Source organism: Falco peregrinus, chromosome 2 (assembly GCF_023634155.1).
Source record: "Falco peregrinus isolate bFalPer1 chromosome 2, bFalPer1.pri, whole genome shotgun sequence".
NCBI classification, from domain to species: domain Eukaryota; kingdom Metazoa; phylum Chordata; class Aves; order Falconiformes; family Falconidae; genus Falco; species Falco peregrinus.
Window position 1 is genome coordinate 50,835,662 of NC_073722.1, and position 19,476 is coordinate 50,855,137.

Consider the following 19,476-nt stretch of genomic DNA (forward strand, 5'->3'; position numbering starts at 1 on the left):
GGAACACATGCATCAATATCCATATATAAAAAATACCCATACATAAAACTGGATACAGCTAAAGATTTGTGAAACGATAAATTAGCTCTGAGGATAAAGCTCTGGTTTTGTTAAACTAAATCTAGAAGAGGAAATCCTGGAACTATTCTGCTTCACAGAAATTCTGCCACTGCATCAAGCAGGTTCTGGACTTCACAGTATTTTATACTGTGTATTCTGTCTTCCTCTGACGAAGTGGTGACACACTTGCAGAGTTATGCAGGTTCACCAGCAGATGTCAGCAAAAAGATTACACAATTCACAGAACTTCAGGGATTACTCTCTAAAACACGTACTCAAGAGCGTGAGTCACTGCATTTGCTATTAGACCAGTAACATCTCTGCAATTGTCACTGTGAAAAAACACTCCACAGCTTTACAAAAGGGCACTAAATATCTTTACTTTGTAAATACTGAGGTTTTTTCTAATATGGGAGGTTCTGTGACCGATCCAGGAGGTAAACCTAAGTCCTGTAGGTATCAATCTATTCTCAAACTGTGCAAACACTATTTCTACAGTTGGGAGTGAAGTAAATTAAGATGTTCTTGAAAGTAATCCAAACTGTCCTAAACACCAAAGTAAGGGCATTTAGGCACCAAGAACATCGTTTAGTTGGTTGCACTTCAAGGTGCATGCCAAAATAGTTCACTAATAATTACTGGCCAATTTACTTCCAGATTATTAAGGAACCAGGTCTCTGATCAAAAGTTTTTTGCACTGCACCTCTACCAACAAAAAGCATCAGATAGCCTGTCAATCCGGTGTGCAGAATGTTGTTATTTAGCTTCTTGCCTTTTCTCCAGAAAAGGTAAACTGGTACGCAGGCAAAACCAAGCTGTCTTAATTCTTGCTTGTCCAGTGAAAACCTGGGCTTGGGCCAGGTGTCAGATGCTATGAAATCTTAGGTGGCAACAGAATGCTGGAAGCACACCTGCTTCCACTTGCAAGCAGCCTGCCTACCAAGACTGGACTCAATCTGTGTGTGGGATAGAAAAATTCCCAGATTGTCACTGAGAAAGGAACGGCCAAGAAGCAAATCCCTTGTCTTCCCATCTTGACAGAAACTGCACACATTCACTGAGTAACTGGCATATTATTTATGCAAACTCCTAAAAGGTAATTATGTTTTCACATTCTTACAGAATTAGCTATGTAGTATTACACAGGTTGAAGCATGTTCAAAAATGTAATAAAGTATTTTCGAAGTCAGACATTAACATTCTATTTACTTAATTCCAGGCTCTGGAATTAGGTAAATTTGCATACATTTTAAGACTATTTTAAAAGCACTTTCATTTAAAAACTACTTAAAGGATGTTAGAGATCTCTTACAAATGTAACTGAAGCATCCCAGTTCTCTCTCGGGTAAGAGAACTCACTGTGGAAGTTTACTGGTTGTTTTTAAATACAGATAGTAGTTCCAATTCACCTGCAGCACTTCCAGTCTGCAACAAAAAGCATTTCATTCCAACGCAGGTGCAACAGCAAGGTAGTTCGAACAGGCATAGCTTCTTACCTTCACACTGTGATGCAGGAAAAAGGGGAGAATAGAGCGCCTTTTCCCACCAGCATTGCTTTTCCTGGCTGCCACTCATTCTCTGCAGATTAGTATTCAATATAGGAAAGCGTTTAGACAATAATCATGCTTCATTATGCCATAAATAATATACTTACATGTAAAGGAGGAAACTGGTATTACAACCAATTTGCTAGGTTTTACAGGTCACACCAATTTCTAATACTAATCGGAAAGGACTGTCAAACTACAACAGCAAATCCATTATCTGAACTCTCATAGGCAATATGAGCTCTACGCAGGGGCTCATACTTTGCCCACATACAGCTGTATAAATCCAGAGCAAAAAGATTAATTCCAGCACTACACTTTATAACCTAACTACAAAACAAGAGAACATTGAAACAACATTAGTCAACATGACAAACAGTTCAGTGCAAAACAAAACAGAAAACAAGGCAAACAGGCAACAAAATTTTATGTTTGAAGTCATCAACGGGATAACATAAAATTAAACTAGAGAATTAATGTGTCAACATGAGGAAAAACTGCTTATAAGGATTAATAATGTCTTTATGCCAAAAACAATCTCAATCTACTCACTAAAAATGCCTAAATACTCCCTTCCCACCCTATTTTAAAACCTGAGAACATTTAAGGATGGAAAATTAATGAACCTCCTTAAAGTTCCTCCTTAAGCTATTGCAGAACCACACACCTATAGAACCTAAACTTAGAAACACTTATTACTTAATAAAGAGAAGTCCCTCTCAAAGCAAATGAGCAACCCAAGAGTGCTGTATTCAGAAGCATGTGCTAGATTGAACTTTTTATTGTGGAAATTCTGCTATAATGAACATTGAACTTATCCATGCTGGTTTCCTCTCATAACACCAAGGAACAGTCCTTTCGGAACCACCCTCCAAAAGCTCAAACCCCAGCTCCAGAAAAGGGAGTTCTTCAAAAGTTAAACCATAGAAGGAAGGAAAGCTCAAGGGTATTTGAAGCAGGACTTAATTAAAATGTGCATTTACAAATAAATTCAGTCATGGAAGCCTCACTCTGCTGCTGACTATAGATAGAGGCATCTAAACTCCACAGGCACAGTGCTTTATTAACTTCAAAGTTTCTCACGTTGCTGGTGTCACGTCTGCGCACCTGATAAGCTGGATGATCCACAGCAAGTCACAAGCAAAGCCAGCTTGAGTCTGGCAGGGTGTAACAAGCTACAGCAGTCCTGCTACCCAGGCTAAGTCACCGCCAGAGCCTACATATCTGCTTCAGGATGGCTCAGTGGCTGAACTGATGCTGGCTGCAGGCTGCCTCAGCTCCTGTGTCCTTCCACCACTGCCTCAACACCGGAAGACTTGGAGAAAGCCAGAGACACATCTCCTAGCTGAATGTAGAAACAGCTCAGCAGGACTTCAGTGCGAGCTCAGAGCTGGACCTCTTGCCGTACACTGACCCTCATAGAATGACATGTGTTACTTTAAACCAGCATTAAGGTCAGATGTGTAAAGCAAAATGATAAACGTAAAAAGACCCGCTATCCATGCTAAAGCCATCTGATCGTTTCATTTGGGAGGAGATGGAGGATACAAGCTGATGTCCATTTATACATTCACTGAAAAAACACCATTTTTTCCTACGGTTGCTTAGATGTTTACTATAAATGCACAGTATGTCATCATAAAAAATTCTGTGAATTAAATACTCCTAATTAATAAATATGAAATGCCATACCAGAACAGTACCACGACTCGACCTTCCTTTGATGGTGTTCTTCCCCCTTTAAAATGGCATTTTCAATTTATGTCTCCTCCCCCCTCACACATACTTACATATACTTCCAGTGTCCTATGAACATTTTTATTAAATTTTCCAGCTGCCTATCTAAATAGCTATTACGCTCAATGGTACTGGTATTAGAAGTTGCAAGTGGAAGTCACTCCTCTTTGGAACTATTCATATTTATTTGAGCTGTACTTAAAAATAAAGGTCAAAGACAATAATGCAAAACCTACTGCAATGCTGTTTCACTCCCAGACTGATGGATTTCCTTTCTTGCTTTACAGCTAGGCATATGGTAACTGAGGCTTCTGTTGGAGCCCCTGGTTGAGGTGATGCAAGATCACTCAAGGACTTCAGCATTCACAAGCATAAACACTGCTGTAATGTTACCGTTATGCAAGATTCTCCTGCCCCAAGTCCTGACTGATTTAAACCACAACTGTCTATGAATTTTAAGTAGTACTTGTGCAGTTACATACAGAAACTAAAACTCCAATTCTGCTTCTGTCCCCTTATTACCTCTCCCATACTGAGAGCTAAGCCAACAGCAGAAAAAAGTATTGTTAATGTTTGCTATTGTTTGCATAAGAGTTTGAAAGACTGAATTAGTTTCAAAACTTCAAATAGCATTTATGTCTTTCATTGGCATCTAGCTCACATTTGTTCCTTCCAACATCAATTTATGTCTGTCTTCTCAATCTTCCTAAGAACTTCATACAACAGCAGGGCTGTCCACTTGGGCCTTTCATCCAAAATTTCACATGAAAAGAACAACCATTCCTTGCAAACATCAGTAAAAATACTTCCTAAAGGAATAAAAGCAAGTATTAGTTTTTTTCCAACTAAAAAAAAAAATCTACTGCTGCTTCAAAGATCAAATTACAGTGCAACAACTCTGTAATCTAGCTGGAGTAAAGTAGCTAACATGAAGGAGAAATTTTGTGAGTGTAGGTGGATAATGACCATATTAAACAGCGTATTTGATCTCCAGCGTAACAACGGAAAAGCAATTCAGTGTTTTAAGAATACAACTGAAAAAAAAGAAAACAAGCAGAGAAGTGAAAGATGTTTCCTGCACCGTGAACGGTATTTCCTACAGCCAACGGGATTTTTCCTCTTCCACTCACACAAATATTTGAAATAAAGCAGCCAAGGAAGACTACTGTTCTACACCGTTTTATTGTATTGCTGCTTTCTTCAGAAGACTGCTATTGACAGCAAAACCAAATTCATTAGCTGATGAAGCCATACTATGAGAACGCAGCAGAATATCATATTATATTGATTTGGGGAAAAGGACAAGCTGCTTTGGTGAATACATTTCAGACTGGGTAGACGGGCCTAGCAGAATGAATGCCCAGGAGGAGCACTTTACTCTTTTGCTTATTTTGCTTGCGTAAAGTGTTCCATACTCACTACAGCAAGGGATGTATCCAACGCCATGGTTTTCAGCTGTGAACAGTAGGCACCCTGAAAACAGCACATTTGAGCGGTACTGTTAAGTTAGCTGACAGAGCTGAAATTCTGCAGTTTCTGTGTGACAAGATACTATGCCAGCTTTTAGGACCATCTTTGACAGAGGCATTTAGGCAGGTGAGGAAACAAGGGCTACCAAAGTTGGGAAAGACCAGGTCTAGAAGTATGAAACCAGAATTCAAGGAGAAAGACCCAGTCATATAATAAAGTGATAAACCTGGTACTGTCACATCTGCAATATGAGGTGTGATTACCTGAATGATAAATGCTGTGATGGAAAAGCCAAGGAACAAAAGGTAAGAGAAATCTGGAAGGGGCAGGAGGGTGGGGTTCCTTCCCCCTCTTCTTATGTATACAAGTGTATTAAAAGGCAAGTTCATATTGATACATTTTTTTTTTAAAAAAACACCACCACAAAAAAACTCAAAAACAGGAACCCCAAAGCATATTTTTTAAAATATTTTGTTAAGTATGTTTAAAAAAAAAGAATACCTTTCTCTTCAGATAAAAGCTTGATTGCTCATACAAGTAGTTCATTAGGAATTTATTTTATTCTTTCTTCTTGGCCGAAAATAACAGATAGTTTTATTTTGCAACCTCACATAAATTTCTCTGAGAGCAGTTAGGAATATGCAACACAGTTTCCTCTACCAAGAAAGGTATAAGATGTGCTTAAAAAAAATCTTACTTTATCAACACTCTGCATAGGGGGAAATATTAGTGTGATTATTTTTTTTTCTGTTCCTCAGCTAACAATTTTGTATGAGTTGGACATAATTTTTATTGATTTCCTTGCTTCCATCACAGGTTTTTCCCTACAGTTACAGATAAAAGTCCACAGCAAGTTCATATGGAAGATTAGTCATTTGCTAGTTAGAAATGTTGCATTGGTCAGAACTTTACTCTTCAAGCAAAATTTCTGCAAAACGTATTCTCAGAGCTGGGGTCTACAATTTTAAGGACCATCTGCCTGAGGATCTCGAAAAGAGGGCACTTCCAGTATTTTATGAAAAAAAAATATTTAATTTTCCAGCTACCCATCTAAATAGTTATTATATCTCATCTAAATTGATATGCCTTTCAGAATAGACTATTCGGGCATTAGATACTCAATGCTGGTGTTTTCTAATTAGTATTTCTCCTCTATCAGAATGCATGCTGACAAGGATTGAGGCAGTGACTAGAGTTTTGCAGAATCTGAAGAGAATAATGACTAAAGACTCATAAGTTCTGAGTATTATTTGAAGTGTTACACTTAACAGTTTCATAACCAATCACAGAAAAAAGTCATATTAATCTGTAAGTACAGATTTCCTTGAATCTGCTCTGCAGCCACTATCAGAAAGAATACAGGAAACTCACGAATAATTCAGAAGTCAAAGCAGCAATAAAACCATTGAGACTCCTTCCAAAAGATCCGTTTGTAATTTTAGTTCACCTGCTATCCAAGGAAGATACATCTGGCTCAAGAAGCTAGTCACAAATGAACAAAGGGAGTAGAGTCTAGACTTTATATTCTTAAAACCTACTTGGCAGTCACCTAATTCTCAAATTTCACTGAAAATGTATGTGTAAGGGATGCTATAAGATCATCTAGTCTACTCTTGCACAAAGCTGTTATCAGCTAAAATACACTATTCCTACACTCTAAATCTCTTCAAGACAGAATTTCTATTGCTTCCCTAAAAATAACTGATCTCCATAGTAAGTAATTTTCTGGTTAGAATTCTTATTCAATTTCCCTTGCTGTGATTTAAGGTCATTACATTCACTTCCTTTGTGTTTACCAGAGCCTACAGAAAAACACAGCTTTTTCCTTATTTCCTGTAACTATCAACGTGGCTTCTGCAAAACTTCTGGGTTCTTCCTCAAGTTTCTCTTGTTTTGAGATAAAATAACCCCAGTTCCTTCGCTCTGTTTTCAAAAGTAGTGATACTTGTGTTGCTCTCCTCAGGACATGTTTCCCCATGCCTACAAAATCATGCGACCTGAACAAGAGAAGCAGTTAGTTTTCCGTTTGCACTAAGGAACTTAAAGAAAATAAATTACCAGAGCTCACTGAGCACTGTTCAGTTATCGGAGGATTTTTTCCAAGCCTCATTGCTACCCATAATCTATAATGATCATATTAAACTGTGCATTTGATCTCCAGCATAACAACGGAAAAGCAATTCAGTGTTTTAAGAATACAACTGAATAAAAGGGAAGACAAGCTGAGCCCACTACTCCAGCTGAAGACTTTCCAGCTCCAGCAGAAGCAACTACTTCCCCTCTTAGAGAAGGGCATTCCTACTTATGTAACACAATATTGCTATCTTTTGCAGCGTCATTCCTGATTTGTGCTCAGCTTATGATCTGCTTGAAGATGCTTTTCCGTTTCATGTCATTTCCTTGCCTGTCACTCATACCGTGCTTGTGAAGAGGATTATTACGTTCTTTAGAAATTTCTATTTGGCCCTGCTGGATTGCATTTTATTTTTCAGAACGTTTCTCCAATTTAACCACCTTTTTAATCTAATCCTGTCTTCCAGTGTAACTGCAGAGCTTCTCAGTTTGGTAACATCAGTGATTTTCATAAACATGTATTTTATGTCCCAGGCCAGAAAAACTAATCATCTCCCTTCTCCTCTAGTAAGCCACCAACTCTTATTTTGAGAGTGGAATCTTTTTGCCAAACCAATACTTCGAAAGTTTCTCAGTTTCTCGTGCATCCGTGATATTTATGGTCTAAAACATTTCTTTAGGGAATTTAAGAGTCATTAATGATACCCCAGGTTCCATTTTCTTCTTTAAAAGGATGGAAATGTGTTTGCCTTTTATATATTTCCTATCTTTTGTGTGTTCTACTTGGCTTTTTTCAAATTAGTTGCTGCTCCTCATGATATTTAGCTGAATATTCCTATGACTATCTGGAACAGTGTAATTCTTCTGTACTACTCCTTTGCTTAATTGCCTTTTCACAAACAATTCAAACAATAAAATAAAAAAATAAAAAAAAGCACTAACCAATACTTTAGACATTATCTTTTTACAGGTTTCCAGGCTTGTTAGTCCTGTCTCTCAGAAATAACCTTCAGTCACTTTTCTGTTTCTAGTTTACTTCTAAGACTTTCAGGTATACCAAATTTTTATTTTATTGGCTTACTTTAAGCCTCGTTTTTTTCCTCACAATTTTTATACTGTCATTGTGAACTCTTATCTTTTTAAGGTCCTCTCATACAAGATACTTTCACCCTTCAAAATCTCAGCAAATTAATGTCTTATTAATTATCAACTTAGAGCTCAGATTCTTTGTAGGTGTTTTCACCATCTGCCATGATCAGCACTTACCAAGAACTATCCAGACCAATTCTTTCTCAGACAGCCCCAAAATTACTCTTTTACAATTATGTCCTTTGTTTTGTGCTCTTTAAGGTTTTTCCCACTTGATTCTCCTGATTTTAAAGCACAATTCAGATCCCTCTGAATTTTTCGTCCCTCTTATCACTACCTAGGTTTATGGCAGGTTACCTCCTACACTACTGACCTCAGAACCAATGTATGTAAGGCACCCCCCTTCCCTCCCTCTCTCGACAGCCCTTCCTAAAGGGGTTAATACACTTACACCGCATTACTCCAGTCAGGCAAAGTTCCCTACCAAATCCGGTAGGCCAATTAAGGCATGAGATCCATAAACATGTTTCTTGCCAGTAAAATTTCCTCATCCCCAAACACATGTCCTAGGCATGTCCAGACCTTAAAAGTTTGGTACCAATCCCAACAAAACGCGCAAGTCCCTTCATCTATCTTAAGGAGGCAATAGTATAAGCACTCTTAGGCCACACCTACTGGATTAGAGCCCATATAAAATTTGGTGCCAAGAGATTCAGCGTTGTTGTATTCAGAAGACCATTAACTGGACCAGACCGCATACTTACCCGTGACTCCACAGCTAAATGTAAGAGCATTTACTTGGAAGAAAAAGGACTGTACTCCAGGGGGTAATTTTTGTGGGTTTTGTTGTTGTGTTTTTGCAGTGTTTTGGTGGGTTTGGGGGTTTTTTGGGGTTTTTATTTTTTTTTTTTGGTGGTGGAGGGTTGTGGGCAGCAAGGAGGGTGGACAGTGGTTGAGGGTGTTTTTTGGGTTTTGGCTGGTTGGTTGGTTGGTTTTGTGGTTAGCTTGTTCTCTTTTAATCTTAAGGCTAGATACGTAATTATCGTACACTTTTGAAGAACTTCTGCAGGAGCTATCAGCAAATTCCTGCTGCAAAATATGCTATAATTTTAAAAGAAGTGCTCTAATATAGCAGGTAAGTGGGAGGAAAGTGAACCAGATTCTCCTATAGTCTTATAAATAGGAGTTATTCAAAGGTGGGTGTGTTTGCGCAACACGTATATAATTCAAGTTTATGTGATGCAAAACAGAATGTGTTACTATTACACTGTGGTTTACATTAGTATTTTCACATCCATTATTTATGTAAAAATATTGGACATACCTCAGAACACAACTCAAACTTTATGTTAGGTAACAGTGATTTAAACAGTAACTTTAATTTTTGTCGTAAGACAATAAAAGGAAGAATGGAAGTTTCATTTTTAAAAAAATCTTTACAAATATTGATCTACACTAACAAGTCAATTCCATTAGCCTCTAATCAAGTTGAATTTTTTTTTCCTGTGCACGTACACGTGGAGTGTCCAGGAAGGATGTTTCTCCTAAACTGTTCTAATTCTAAGTATTTTGTATTGATTTTGTTTAATGCTCATGAAAATAATCAGTATCACTCATAAAAAAATAAAATGTTCACACACAGAAGACATACTTGCGCGACACTTGCACCCCTTCCCGCACACGATATAGTCATCTTTACTGATTACTTACTTCATAACCAACATACTAGAATTGTTTTAATGCTTAAAAAAAAACCTCTTTCACAGATAGACTTTACAATAATACATTCAGATAAATATTCTTGAGCCAAATTATCCTCACAAGCATGCTAATGGCTCTTAGAAAAACAGAGTGTGCGCACATCCTCGTGAGACACACTAGATACAGGAGGGCTAGTTAACCCAGTCTTTCTGAGTTCAGGTGTAATCAGGCTCCTCAAACCCCCTAGAAAGAGCTTGATTGCAAACCAAATTGGAGTCTAGACTGCCAAGATAATGATTTGCCCTTTGTACTTCTCAGTGGCTTATAATTTTTAAGCTATGAAAACACCAACAAAATTATGTGACCTGAGCAAGAGAAGCAGTTAGGTTAAGGAACTTAAAGAAATAAAATACAGTTAGTTAACAGCAGTTAGTTAAGGAACGTAAAGAAATAAAATACCAGAGCTCACTGAGCACTGTTCTATACCTAAGGTTTTTTTCCAAGCCTCTTAGCTACCCATAATCTATGAAACCACTGTGAACTCATCTTATACCAGACACTTACTACTTCCTTGAATGAGTAAGTGGTTGAAATGAAGATGAGAATAAACATCCTCATGGAGCACTGTGCATCCAGAAAGGAGATCTTGGAAGAGCTGGAAGGAACTTTAGACTCCCGTTGCCACAAATACCTGGATTATAGCATTTGTTTGTTCATTATGTCCTACTGCACAAAGTTAAGGTTCGGCTTACTCCTGGTAAAAGGTAATTCCAGAATCTGTTCTGACTTACAGTCTAAGTTTGTTAATTAATTTTTTTGGTGACTCTTGTTGCAAGGCCTGGCACAAATACAGACAATTCCCAGACTCCAGAAAATATTTCTGGAGCCACCTAATCTCCGTTAACTTAATGGAGCAGCAGGAACCAAGATGTCTAGAAAGGGTCTGGAGAAGTTACAAATTTGATTCTCTTGTGCAAGCAGCAGACATCAACTTACTGACACTGGGAAAAGAAGATGTAATAGCAATTAAAGAAGGCTGAGAGGAGAAACAAATGGGGAAGAAGGAAAATAAGGAACTCTGATTCTATTCAACAAAAAGGTTGGTTTTAGTTTTAGAAAGTGACAGGTTAGCTTCCCCATACATTAGTGTTTCAAACTTCTAATTGACTATACAATAGCACAATACCAACTGGATGCAACTGTTCAGTTGAAAAAATGAAAAAAATTCCTTCCTGATGTAGATACTACCACTGCTGAGTATGTGGAAGACGAGGCTGAAGAGGGAAAAGAAAATGTAAGATGCAACTTACAACTATCCAAGACAGTATCTCTGGGCTGGCTGCACAACTAAATTATTTTGTTGGTCATGTATTTATTCTCAAGAGCAGAGCGAGCTCACAGCAAGAAAAACTTGGATATTTTTGGCTGCAAAGGATTTTTGCTCTTGATCATTACTTAATCTATGGCTACAATTACCCGACAGAAAAGTCTGAGCTTAACCTGTAGTTACAGCTAAGCCTCCTTGCAGTACTGTGGTAGTGATGGATATTTTGCATCCATGTTTTATTTCTTTCTGTGTCTGTGTTGACAAGAGAATATTTTGATTTCTAGACAATCAAGCTTTTCTACAAACCATTCTTTGCTGAAGTTTACATCCAATAATTCAGCTCCAAATTATTCTACTTGGAAGTAACTCTATTGAAAAGACCGACTTCAGCTTTTCCTCTTCGAAACAGGTCTGAATCAAAATCAGTAATATCTCATTCCTCAAACTTTATGCACATTTTAACATATTATATGCAAATCAGATAAGCTTAAAAACCTACAGTAAACAGATTTTGAAGTCAAATGAGCATACACATGCATATATTTCTAAAGGTGTGCAAGATGACACCATAATGCCTGAAGATAGTTAATTTTTCACAGACTCACAGAATGGTTAAGGTACAAAGGGAGCTCTGGAGGCCATCATTTTCAACTCCCCCTACTCAAGCTGGGCCACCTATTGCAGGTTGCCCAGGACTGCATCCAGAAGTCTTTTGAGCATCTCCAAGGATGGAGATTCTACACCCTTCCTGGGCAACCTGTGTCAATGCTTGGTCATCCTTAGAGTAACAAAGTTTTTTCTTATGTTCAGATGGAATCTCCAGTGTTTCTAAAAAACTATTTTCTAGAGAGCTATACAATTACAAACATTGAAATTGACCTGTCACATGACAAACTGCTGGTTATCAGCTGCCAGCCGCAAATTCCACAATTTTATATATCCACATACCTCTTCAAGCTCTCCTGAAGGAACAGGATTATCCTCGTACGTGGGGAAATGGCACCCTGCTTTACAACTGCAAAATCTGCTAGTCTCCTCATGCGGCTCCACTATTCTGCAGTTGACTTTAGAGCTCTCCATCACCCTACCATCTACAGATTCTTTCATACTGCATTCTAAACAGGGATCTTGGTTTCCTACTGGCAACATCCCAGCCGACTCTTCTTGGGAATCCAATGATGTCTGTGCACTCTTCTCCATTCCAGACTTCTTTAATCTGGGAAGGAATTTTCCAGATTCAAGCTCTGATTTTCCATAATAATGCCCTTCTTTTTCTGCATCTTCTTCCAGAGGTTTGAGATCTGCTTGTGGATCCTCAAATACATCTACTTGAGAAGGGACAGCAATACCTCCCTCATCTTTTTCTGACTCAAATTCTGACTCACTTCCACCACCTGGAGAAAGTTCAGATGCAGAAATCGGGCGAAAGTGAGTCCTTGGAGAAATCCGTATAGCCCTGTACTGCGTTCGATCAACACCACATATCCTGGGGTGTAAAACCTCACTGTCTGAATCAGAGCACAAAATTGACTTAGGTTTAAAACTAGGGCTGAAAGATGCAATTCCTTCTGGCTCAAACGAACACTCTACATGAAGAACTTGTGAAAATGGATTGTTCAGGTCAAAGGAAGAGAATGAGTATTCAAGCCCTGGTTCTTCCACTTGAAAGTTACCACAAGCTCCCAGTAAGTCTTCATGGAAGATAAAAGAAAAACCCTTATTTAATCCGTTATCTCCACTCTTTGATTGCTCATTCTGTTCAAATGATACAAATGGCCTCCATAATTGCCTATGACCAGGGGCAAAGCTATTACCTGGAGTCATAAAAACATCTGTACCAGCTATTGTCACTACATCAGAAGCTGCACATTGTAATAAGCTCCCTTTTGTGTGACTAGGTGGCACCACTGCCCATTCTCCATCACTGTTAAATGTTTTGAGCTCCCCATACACACCGCCAAGTATAAATGAATTTTCTTTATCCTGGTTAACATCCCAAGGTTTTGACGGTGTAGTATAGTCACCACCATCTACTTTTGATAAATCATTTGACACAAAGGCTCTCTTCTCTAAATTCTCCTTCTGACCTTCCCAAAGGTGATACTCTGATCTCTGCACTGCTTTATTGGGCTCTTGGAGGGTTTCAACTTTTGCTTCTGTATCCAAACAGCAGCAATAGTTATTTACATCAGTTGAAAACAATTCATCTTCTATTCCTTCTATTTCTACCATCGCTGCAGAATTTCCATCTGTCATATTTGTCCAAATATCTTTAATAACCCCTGAGCTGTAGCCATCTCCATGTGGACTGCTTTCACTACACCCTTGTGTAGTTTCATAGTCTTTACTTTCTGCTTTTTGTTCTAGCTGAATACCACAGACAGATTCTAGCTTAGATTTTTTTTTGAAAATCAAAGCAGGCATTTCTCCTAAAGTTCTAGCTTGTTGCTGGCAGGTTTCTTCTGGCAAAAAATCTATAATTTCTTCATCTACATAACTCGAAGACACTCTAGGAACTACATAATTAATATCTTCTGCATTAAATTGCGTGGATTCTTCATACGGAATATTTAAAGTCTCATTGTCTGAACGGGTTTCTTCCGAGTGTGACCATGGACTACAGGTTCTTGTTGAAAGATTGGAACAGTGTTCATTTTCATCAAAGGCACTATTTTTGGTCCATATTAGCAATCTAGACTGTGTTTTCCCAAGAATATTAGCAGTGCTACTAGAATCTGCATTTTCATTTCCCAAGTTGAGTGTTTCAAAAGAAAATGGTAAAACAGAGTTACTGCATTGCACTTCAAACACCGAAAAACAAGAGTTTATACCAGACCCTTCATTAATATCTGAAAAGAGCTCTTGATTGCCAGCAAGCATGTGTGAATTAAGCATTGTGCTGTCTAAGATGGGGGAGAATCTGATCGGAGAATCTCCTCCAAAACTTTCCCCATCTGCATCACCAGAACTAGAAGATGAACAGCACTCCCAAAATTGAGCTAAATTACTAAGGTCTTGCAAGAACCACCCTTCAGCACCAACAGAGCTGGTCGAATCTGTCCATATTGCACTTTCCCCTTGCAACTCCATTCCATCTAACACTATGCAACATTCTGCCTCAAAATCAGTTTTTTCTTTACTCTTTTGTCGAATCATATTTAAAATCCGACTTTCTCCTTGCATCGTATCTGAGGCACCAGGATCCAACATGGATTGATCAATATCCACTTCATAGAAGTGTGTTAGTTCTGACAGATGAACATCATCTAAATACTTGTCGTCCTCTGGTTGAGAACATATTGAGGTCCCAGCGAGGTCAATATCCTCATTTAGAACTGCAGGCATTTCTACAAAGTGACCATCGATGAAAGTACCTGCTGCGAGGTATGTTTTATGAATATTATTGTTGCTAATACAAAGACCATGCACTGATTCAGACAACTCTTCTACAGCCTCTGATGTTACACCACATATATCTTCTCTGTTGCGGTACGTAGTCTCCAGCTTGCTTTTTCTGCTAAGAGGAACAAAATACTCTGTAATCGGCTCAGTATACCACAAGGGTTCTTCTTTATATTCCTTTTCATTTCTGCTGTCTAAATACAAATCTTTTCCATCACTACCACCAGCTTCTTTTCTTCCAATTTCTTTTAATGGCCTTTTACCTCTTTTGCACAGCTGTTTGATGGACCCGCTGCTACTGCTGCTACTGCTTCCGCTGTGGACTTTTCTATCAGCCTTTTCACCAGATTTCACTGAAAGCCTGCTTTGCCCGTTACGCCCTTTTTTATTTCGAACCTCTCTTGTTTTATGTCTTACTTTAATACATTTCATTGATGCCTTGTATTCACCTTGATTACCACTAGAACTTGAGCCAGCCTCACTGGATCCAGATGACCAGGAGCGAGGACGCATCTTTCCCTCAGACTTATGTCGGACTTGCTTTTTGTACAAAACAGGCTTCTCTTCAACAGTGTTGTTACTAAATTTGTTTTCCTTCTCATTTTTACTTTTCTTCTGCTGGGTTCTTTCCTGTACAGTGGCAGATACTTTATTACTTCTGTCTTTAGTTACTTCACTTTCACTATTGCAGTCCTTTGGAGAAGATGTATCTGTGCTAGTTGGTGGAGCAGTGGATGAAGATGAGGAGCTAGAGTAAGAGCATACTTTGGATTTATTCCATACAGTCATAATTTCCTGCAGGCAAACTGGCTTTTCAGAAAGAGGAGGAAATGCTTCATAGTACCTGAAAGCAAAACAAAAAGGTTACATTCAGGTCATGGAACTTCAGACAGGCATTGAGATTAGAAAGCGTTACTAAAAACATATCAAAACACTACCAATCTAATTGCCAAAAAAACCTAATTTGTTCTATATGTGCACATGCCAATCATTGCCCTGTTTATCTGAATGATAACAAAAGGGAGATTAAGATTTCACAGGCGACAGAAATTGTGGATGCCTAAAACAGTGAAGGCCTGACTCCCAATTTATTTGATAATGTAGCAGTTCACTACAGTCACCATATTTGCTTTAGAGTATAAATGAGGAAGTTGTGAGTTTCACTCCGTTCAGTCCTGAATTTCAGTTTTTTAAATTCTCCTTTATGAAATGAGACACTATCTTTTAAGTTCTAACATAGCCTGATCGTGCAGTTACTAAAAAAAAAAAAAAAAGATATTGCAAAAAAAGATTAGTTCTTGAGTAGTTTAAGATGCTTAACATCTTTGTGCAACAGGGACAAGATTAAAATATGGTTTTCTGCAACGTTTAAAGTAGTATATATTTGACAGTAAAGAGATTTATACTGAATCACGTGTACTTCAGTGAAAACATGTTGAAAAACATTCAGAAGGTAATTAAGTTAAATGCACATTAGCACAATCCCTGAGGAAGTATCATTGATTTAGCAACCGTTCTACTAGACTGTTGCTACCAATGCTTATTAAGACATACAGTAGCGGTCACATCTCCAAGAGAAGTCAATGATAAAACTCCTGAGTACTTCAGTAACACTGGACTCAGGTACTTGGCAACTGGTACACCACTTGGGTAATAAAGAGTTTAGAAGTTATAAAAGAGTTTCCTTCCCATTTCTGCAACAGAAAACAAAGAGTTCTGAACCCAGGAAACTGATTCTCTCCCTGCAAGTCTAAAGTGTCAATTAATGCTGTTTTAAAGGCTTTTAATTTGTCTAATTCACTTGGTCTTAAGGAAACTAAAACACAGTATGGTTTGAGTTCTGCATAGAGTCAAAAGAAAGCAGTCAGGGTTTACCTAGAAATTAAACTAGCTCATGGTACCAAATGCTTGTATTTAAACATATAAAATTAACAAAAGATGGCAGGGGAAAAAATGCATTTATTCATATCCACAAAACTCCAGATTCTCCAGTAGGTTAACTGTCAAAACATGGCAGTAAAAGGAGAAAAGATAAAAGCATCTATAATAATAAGAAGAATAAGAATAATAATGCATACATTTCTACTTGATCCTTTGCTGTGGGAGATAAATCAGTCTCAGGAGACAAAGAGCCTTCTAACTTTTTGTGAATCTTCTCCTCTGTTTTGGAAGAAAATCCAAAATGCTTAACAGAAAAATTAAAAAAGCCAGTTTATTCTGTAACAGTATTTAACAAAAAGCACCATGATGTACCTGTAATAGTAGTCAATTTCCATAAAACACTGTAAATAACAGAACAATTTATAGTCTTGTTATTATACATAAAGAAATTACAAGTTACCACCAAAGATTCAAATTTTCTACATTGTTTTGTTAAGTCCTGCAAATTCCACCAAACATGACTGGCTAGCAGCTGCACACAACTTCATGGTTAGCAATGCCCGTCCCCACCCCGCCCACAGGAGACTTCCTATGGACTTTTCACTTATTTCATTCCTTGCATTGCTACATACAAAAAAAGATTTTTTTAAAACAAAATCAACTATTTAACTAAATGCTTTTATGACTGGTTGCATCTAACTTCTCATGTATTTCATGAATAGAAAGTACCCCTGCAGTAGTCGCTGTGCTTTGGGTAAAGCATATTTCCTGTGTGAGAGGTGACTCTAAAGATTTCTGATTATTTATACCAAAATCTGTAAAATACCAAGTAAATGCTGTGAGATACACACTAATTTTACTTTTTTCCCCAAATAAATGGTCAACATGACCTTGGCTCAGTAAGAAAGTGCACAGCACTATGAAATAATAAGAGCTGACTAGTAATTACGGTTTAAAAACATAAAAAGGGAATGGAAACAGCTAAAATAATGGCTTTAAGCACTTAAATATTTATCCCTTATTTATTGCTATTTACACTACACAATACGCATATTAATTTTACTATAAATGTCAAAGGCTGCTGCTATGCACCTAAACAAACTTTTCTGTGTGATAAGCTTTCACTTGAGACACCACAATCTCCTTGCCCTAAACTTGACTACATAAAGTCCCCCGTTATCATTCCTCTAAAACTTGGAAATTTTAAGCACACCTCTCTGTGATGGGCTACTCAGATGCTTTTCACAGCAATAGCTAGTATGTAACTACTTTTGAGGCCAATGTACTCTTTGCAAGTTATCAATACACAAAAGGAGAAGAATCAAGCCTACTTTATTTTGATTTCTTTTTTTTTGGGGGGGGGGGGGGGGGATGCTGAATATAGAATATTTACTAAAAAAAGCTAGCACAGCTGGATATGAACAGTTATGGCTTTTCATAAGGAAAACTCCATTTGTGAATTGCTATTTCTTAGGCAAACAGAGCATACTAATACAGAATTGCTTAAACTATTTGAATGAAATTATTCAAATGTATTTTAAAATTGCATGGCCTGTATTAAAAGCTACTGAATTAACAGCCTGCTCCCCCACCCCCCCGTCTCAGAATATTATACAGTTGATAAATACAATATATGGCCTCAGAGGTTTAAAGATTCATTCCTCACCTTGCTTACTCTGAAGGTCTTTCAGTCTGGAGCAAAGCTCCTCCACTAACGTTTCAATCCCAGAGCTCTGCACAACAACAAAATCAGAGAGGGGGCGGGGAGGGGGGAAGAAAAAACATAACTTACTAAAAATAACATTCATTTTATCAAAAGACATCAATACAGTAAATAAATCTTAGCAGACATGTCTTTTTCTTTTTGTATGGTAACTACACATTAAAAAGCAACAAACCCCCCCACTGCTAGGTATAAATCCATCCCGAGAAAAACACTAATTTGAAGTCAAAATGATTCCACAAAACATGTGGATACATTCATACAGAGGTTTCAAACTACAAGTCACATTGTTGCATTATTATATATCCAAGGTTTTGCAAAGTCTGCAGTCCCATTTACTGCCCTGTATCACTTGGGATTTAGCCAGGAGTCTCAGGATAAAAGTTCAAGAATCAACTGATCACTAAGATGTATTTTAAAAAGCTAAGCCTGACCCTTCTGGTTGCACAATTTATGCCTGTGAGTAAGGGACTGTTAAAAAGATACAGAAAAGCAGGAGTGAAGGTGAAAAGGATAACAGCATGAAGACATGTATTATAGGTGGCAGAGAGGGAGAGGAAATGCTTCCACAGTATCTTTATGCAAAATTTATCCCATAGTTTTGCCAGTTTACAGTGCCCAGGTTTTGTTCTTTTTAAACAGTGTTGTTTGCTCAGGAGAGCAGAGGGAAAAAATAAACATCTTTCCTGTAAGCCTCTATTTTCCTCGTTTACTTCTCTCCACATAAACCTTCCAAACACACACTTTCTTTTAAATCCCATTTCAGTGTTATTCTCACATGCGTCTGCTTTTTTTTTTTTTTAATATCTGCCTAGACTTGCAAGCAGTTCTAGATAAAGCAACAGCACCAGAACAGCAAAATACTGAAGAATAAACACATACAAAAAACAGTACAATATACTACCAGTGTCCCATAAGAGAAAACCTTGTGCTATTCTAATGGGATAAAAGTTGAATGCCAGTCAGAGAAATACTAAATACCAACCTACAGCCTGAAATGACCATTCCTGTTGGAAGGAAAACGAGGCGAGGTGGGTACTGTGTAGATATTAGTGTTCTTAGTATTTTGATACCCAGGAATCATGTTTGGAGATTACACTTTTCATTTTCCCTAACTGTGACGAGAAGGCTGGAATCACAGCTAAACGCAGCAATCTGAAGCAAATGAGGAGGACACAAGAAATCCTCTGCACATCACCATACAGCTGGGAATGGTACTGAGGAAGCACTGTGCAGCTTCTTGTATCCTATGCACAGTTCCCTCAATAACAGCTCCAGCTTCTTGTCCCCATCACACTTGGAGATTCTTACACATATACAAACCTCCTAAAAAATGATCTCACCTTCTGAATTTGACATGATCTTGTGTGCATATAGTCATAGAATATGCATTCTCTCCAAAGGTACTGCAGATCAAATATCAAGTTATAGAAAGGCATAAAAAAGTTTGATTTGCTGTGTCACCA

At 37.9% G+C, this 19,476-nt stretch overlaps 1 protein-coding gene across 6 annotated transcripts in view; it reads right to left on the minus strand.

The window, feature by feature from the left end:
- The window catches only part of KIAA0232 (KIAA0232 ortholog), a 72,456-nt gene that overhangs the window by 4,194 nt on the left and 48,786 nt on the right, over positions 1 to 19,476 (minus strand). For all 6 annotated transcript variants that reach the window (XM_055796370.1, XM_055796374.1, XM_055796373.1 and 3 more), the window contains 4 exons: positions 17,954 to 18,020; positions 16,485 to 16,566; positions 11,953 to 15,250; positions 1,557 to 1,638 (listed from right to left, as the gene is read on the minus strand). In XM_055796370.1, coding sequence (XP_055652345.1) covers positions 1,557 to 1,638; positions 11,953 to 15,250; positions 16,485 to 16,566; positions 17,954 to 18,020 — 3,529 coding nt within the window. The remainder of the gene's footprint in view (positions 1 to 1,556; positions 1,639 to 11,952; positions 15,251 to 16,484; positions 16,567 to 17,953; positions 18,021 to 19,476) is intronic.